Source organism: Ciona intestinalis, chromosome 1 (assembly GCF_000224145.3).
Source record: "Ciona intestinalis chromosome 1, KH, whole genome shotgun sequence".
In the NCBI taxonomy this organism is placed as follows: Eukaryota; Metazoa; Chordata; class Ascidiacea; order Phlebobranchia; family Cionidae; genus Ciona; species Ciona intestinalis.
The window spans coordinates 6,928,920-6,935,083 of record NC_020166.2 but is presented as its reverse complement, the minus strand read 5'-3'; the positions used below and the strand labels follow the sequence as shown (position 1 = coordinate 6,935,083).

The window sequence follows — 6,164 nt, the reverse complement described above, 5'->3', positions numbered from 1 at the left end:
ATATATAACACATATACCATTTCCATACACACATTATAATTAAAAATCACATACCATAAAATTTATTTATGGCATAAATCCTATATTATAATCAAACACACATAATACCTGCAGAGCATAGGAGATAGACAGACCAACAACACCAGCATTTACACTCCCGTTATTTTTTTCAACCACAGCAAATACAGCGGCAAATAATACGATTAAGTTTCCAACAATTTCAAGTCTTAACGCCAGCCATCTGTGTGATTTATTTTTATGGTATAATTTTTATTAGTTAACATTTAAAGCTTGAACTAAATCTTATTAAAGTAGTCTTTCAAAACAGCCAACTATTTCAACTTAATAGTCAATACTTAATTGGAAAAATTTAACTACTTAACCTAAAAAATTAGAGTAACTTATTTTAGCAGTAGAAGCAAGTTTAGACTAAAAAAATAAAACAAAAATCAGGAATTCAAATATTACAAACAATTTGAATCCCTTTTTCATTACTTTTAACAAATTTAAACAAATAACAAAATCTCTATTGGTGAAGAAACTATAAATTATGAAATAATGCTAAAAACCTGTTTGAAGTAATATTGGGATAATAAGCCATCTGGTTTGTATCCAATTTCAATTCGTTTTCTCTCGTAAAACCTTTCTGCAATCCATAAGCTCTGATGGTGCTGACACCTGGGGTAATGCAAAAATACAAAGTTAGAAAACATATGCTTTATATAGTTATACCACTTATTGCAATGCATATGATGGGTAATCATAAATACACCCGATGTTGTGAAGCAGTTTAAAAAAATGTCTGTATGATGTAACAAAGCAATTTTATTCTGAAATAATTTTATTTATTCAAGTAAAGATTATCTTGATACTCACTGGATTTTCAAAAATCCCTATTAAACCAAGATTTGTGAATGGAAACCATAATTTTCCATGGATATTTTTTCGGTGGTATTTTAGTCAACAAAACTAAAAAAAAGGTTGCAAAAATGTGTGGTCGGGTACAACAGATTATATGGATAACTGGCCAGCTCTGTCAACCAGCTCCTCTGGATTGCCTTGCTGTAGGACCTCAGTCTTACGCAATAAGCAATATATAGACAACATAAATGGCTTGTTTGTCCGCTAGTTTGTCCGCTAGTTTGTCCGCTAGCGACCACGTTTATTTTCTTCCAAATAAATGTAAATATGTTTTAACAGTCATTGTGTTTTAACAACGGTTGTTTTGTCACTCTATCCTGTTTTTGAAAGTAAAATATTTCTAAATCTTCGCTATGGTAATTGAAGAGAAAAATACAGTTATTACATTATTATTTTACTATAACGCTATGTAATATTGATACCTGCAATAGTTTCACTGAAGTGTGAATAGATTGGTGATCTACTGATGGATTCTAATCTTTTTAATTGACGAGAAGTACGAATGTAGAATCTCTGCATGGGAGAAATATAATGTTACTAAACTGATAAAATACGATTATTAATTCCTATTAAAAATGTGTTCTACTCCCATTCATAACGTTACTACCATGTTAGCGAGTCACATATTAAAATATTGACAGTTTTAATATCTGTTTAACCAAGAAAAATTTAAAACACAAAATAAAATGAGTAATACCATTCAAAAAATATCTTTTTAAGAAAAAATAAAGTTTGTTATGTCTTTTCCTTGTAATCATATATGATAAAAAAAAATTAGTTTAATTAGGTGAGTAAAACATATGTGTAACTTAGTTAGTAATAAAAAGTTTTATTCGACCTGCACAAAATAGTAGAGAATAAGCAATGGAACAACAACGGCTGCAAATATGGGTGTGCTGTATACGATGACTACAAACGTGGATAAACATTGGAAACCAGTCATGAATAAACCGGTGAAACTTCGCGGAATTACTTCATCAATCAAGTAAATGTCTTTGCTGTGAAATGAGGTTTATAGGTGTTAGTTAGAAATGAGCTTTTTGGAAAATGAATTGATTATGTATACGCATAGGTTGTTAGAAATGGTAAGTGAATAAATGAGGTAATACTCTTAGTGAAAATGCGTGACTGATTAAATGCAATATTTAATGATAAAATGTTAATGATAAAATGTTAATGTGAATAGCGATTCGCATATGTTTTTGATGCTATGCATTTAAACTATTTTGAATTATGCGAGTACTTACGCGCATAATAGTTACGATGCAAAAAGGGTATAGGTGGATGAGGCCCTACAGTGTGGCTGCTATGAAACATTTGGTGATAGGCCTTTATCATATAGCTGATTTATGTACAAGCCTTTATTGTGCATTTGTAATGTATTTTGTTAACTGGGAAGTTGAAATTAAAAAAATGCTTCTATAAATAAAACAAATGCCTAAAAATGCTTTTATGATTATCTTTAACATTGAATAAACTAAATTTCAAAAATTTGGTAAAATATTTAACTTAAAAAATCGGATGTCAAATTCAAACTTGTGATTTTTATTTTTAACTTAAAATTTTTGAAGGTTAATATTTTTGATATTCACCTGAATCTGTTGACGATACGACCAAGAGGAGTCGTGTCGAAGAAAGACATGGGAGCACGGAAGATGCGGACCAACATCTTTGAGTGGAGGATAGTGGATGCGATCACTGATCCGTAGGAGAGAGAGAAAGCGGATGCGAGGACCATAAGTGCTGGGAAGAAGACGAAGATTTTATAAAAAAAATGGATAGTGTTAAGTTACTATTGTTTTTAGTCCATAGTGTATCTAAGTATTGTCCCATGTAATTCTGTGTGTGACCTTATTGGTCACTCTTAACATGTAGTTGCGCTGTTATGAGGTGTCAATAATTCTATCTACAGAATGTAGTTTTGTGGTTTGTTGTAAATACAACTTGTTGTATCCTCAGCTATTACTCTTAAGTTCAAAATACGCAATAACACACGTAAATACACTTTTAACAACTTGTGCCCATACTCAATTTGTTACTCAACAATATTAACTTAACTTTCAATGTATTAATTATAAAGCAAATACACACTATATAGTGAATGTAGTAGGTTAGGGTAGTAGGTTAATTAAGGTTAGGGTAGTAGGTTAATTACCTTGCGTCATACCAAGTGCACCATATACACCTAATCTTAATGCTGTTCCATTCTGTGTGCCATCGGGATTCTGCGGGTCATTACTCCAATCTAAGAAATAAAACAAGATTTTGTATTTTTATTATCAAAAATTATTAGCAAATTATGTATACCACCCTATGATAATATACACATGGCCACTGTTTAGTGTTTAGGTTTATTCTCTATGGTTGAGAACCTGGGATTTAATAGTAGTGGCCCAATACACTGCTGATTTATAATATCACCATCTTTTTAGCACTAATCTAAGGATGCATCCTTAATATAGTAGGGTAGGGGAAGATAGGACACCTTTTCATTCTATTTTCTCGTCCTATTTGGTAGTAAACAAAGAACATTCAAAGAATTACAAAACCGTAATCTCACAACTCCCATACACTGTTGTTAATTGTCTAAAATACGAACAGGATATTTATATATTATGTGCTAAAGGTGTCCCATCTTCCCCCACCCTACTATACTAGCAGTGTTGAGCATTGAACCCGGTACAATTTGGTTAATAATAAATATTTTTAAAAAAATGCAAAACATGATTGGTCTCAAAATGTACCGACCGAGCAATTTAACAAAAAAATAAATTGTGATACAGTTACATTCTTTTATTTAAACTATGATTAATTTTTCAGTAATAAATTCTTCTAAACCATAATTCATTATCTTCTTACGAATATGCACCCATAGAAAGTAACATAACACTACTTACCAGACAACCATATGCTTGAGTAGACTTGAGCTGCATTTTGTAAAGCGTAAGCCATGGCAATGATGAAACAAACCAAGTAACCAACCGATCTCATGTATGATACAACAACGGAAAACTTGATCTGAAAAAATTAACACGCATAACACAAACGGCCAATAAAACAAGTAGAAATTGTTAACAGGTGTATGCAGAAAACATACAACAGGCACACTTACGAATAAGCTTACAGAACAAACACAGACAAAACAACACACAATCAGAACAAATAAATGGCAACAACACACCCAACAAACACACAATGCCATAAAATATATAATAACAACAACACAAACAAATGAACAGACAAAACAACAACACAAACAAATGAACAGACAAAACAAGTAAATTACAACAACACACATACATACAAATGAACACACATATCCCAAAAACAAACACACAACCACAACAAACTCACATTGCCAGTTTCAGCAGTTTCAGTCGTCATAAGTTTGTTTTCTTTTTCTTTTTTCTTCTGAGCAGCGATATCAATATCACGATCAGTTTTCTTTCGTTTCAGTTTTCGACACGGATTCTCAGAAGAGGAAACTCGACTTCTTTGTCGTCCGAAACTTATTTTCCGACTCGATTGTCTGTCATTGTGATGTCATTATGTAACTCATTGTTATTTAGTTAAGAATTACGATTAGTTTTTATTTTTGGGTCAAATAATACATTGAATATAAATTTTAGTTTACTTTTAGCTTGCTTTTACCTTAAGTCAATTTATCCAATTTATTATTATTACTCATAAGTGTTTAACTTTTAAGAATATGGATCTAGGTTAAAAACTACCAGTGCAAAAACAACTTCCTGGTTTTTCATAAACAATAGAAAAATAATAATCTGAAATCTCACCTCTGAAACTTTCTGCTTGCGATGGTGTCAGCAGAACCGGCTTCATCCGCATCAACATCTGGTTCAAACTGGTCGTTTGTGATTGTTGGTGAAGAAGGGGCTGTGTGATGTCATAATGATTAACAATGCTATTTTGTTCAGTGATACATAAACTTTTTAAGAACTTACATTGCATTTCTTTTCGGTGTATTCGTTGTTATTTGTTTGTTACCTCATTAAAACTTATCAACCAGGTGCATACTCACTTAATAATTCATCTTCTTCCTCAGAATCGGAATCTTGTTGAGCGTAGTTTCGTAAAAATTCGGCAAAATCTCCATTTTTCTCAAGTAACTCATCATAATTACCAACCTGTGGCATGGCTTGTGTAAATAGAACTTTACCTACCGTAGCAACCCACCATATAAGGCAAGATATCAACAAATTGAAATATTAATTATATTTAAACCTTTTATTCTGTGTTGTTTATGTGTGGGTGAAAATTGTGTAAAAAATTAAAACCTTTTTACCAAATACATCATGAGCGACCAGCTACCTTATTCTATCAAGTCCTTATGATTTTATAATACAAACTAAACCATTCAGCAATCTGATCCAGATTAATGTAATAATATACCAACCTCCGAGATTCTGCCTCCAACAAGTACAATGATTTTGTCCACTTGAGGCAGGAAAGAGACTCCGTGTGTCACAAGCAAGCGAGTCTATAATGATGAAATATATTTATAATTCAACAGGATACAGAATGCTAACTGTTACCCTTAATATAATGAATATGGTTAAATATAACTCCGATAAGCAGGAATTAGCAACATTGTATGCAGAATTTACTCATACTGTGTGTTCAGCATTCACACATTCCTTATTCCTTTCCTATAGTTTACCAACACACCAGTCAGTACTTTAACCACGAACTACACACCTCTTTATTCTTTACACTTAAACCTATATTCTATTCTATGTGGGTGAGGCCTCGGCATCGCACACCATGACCATGAGCCCTAGGATTTAGGTGCAGGAACGGCCCATTACCCCACACTTTAACCTCACTATAGTTTACATTGGAGTCCTGGATTAAATCACTCTATTTGAACAAGTTGAACAAGTACATAGGCTGGCCATTTAGTAATGAATCAAATATGACTCAACCCCGAGTGATAAAAGAGGATTTCACCCACATAGAATAGACCCAACATCACCCATTTCCCCCACCTTTTTCCTGAGACATCCACGCGGGCCAAGAACATTGTCAAAAATATTTTTCCCGACGTGTGCGTCAACCGCGCTAAGTGGATCGTCAAACAAATAAACCTGTAACAATAATTTATAGTTAGGTCACTACACAAACATTCGGGGTAAAACACTAAGTTGTCATGCAATAATGCCCACTTATTACATCGGAATCTTGGTACACAGCTCGTGCGATTGAAACTCTTTGTTTCTGACCAC

The 6,164-nt window shown here is 32.8% G+C and overlaps 1 protein-coding gene across 1 annotated transcript in view; it reads right to left on the bottom strand.

Moving 5' to 3' along the window:
* The window catches only part of LOC100185933 (multidrug resistance-associated protein 1-like), a 22,256-nt gene that overhangs the window by 3,785 nt on the left and 12,307 nt on the right, over positions 1-6,164 (bottom strand). The window contains exons 24-31 of the mRNA XM_009864120.3: positions 4,276-4,450; positions 3,819-3,939; positions 3,077-3,166; positions 2,514-2,664; positions 1,760-1,919; positions 1,344-1,434; positions 570-678; positions 109-241 (exon numbers count right to left, since the gene is read on the bottom strand). Coding sequence (XP_009862422.1) covers positions 109-241; positions 570-678; positions 1,344-1,434; positions 1,760-1,919; positions 2,514-2,664; positions 3,077-3,166; positions 3,819-3,939; positions 4,276-4,450 — 1,030 coding nt within the window. The remainder of the gene's footprint in view (positions 1-108; positions 242-569; positions 679-1,343; positions 1,435-1,759; positions 1,920-2,513; positions 2,665-3,076; positions 3,167-3,818; positions 3,940-4,275; positions 4,451-6,164) is intronic.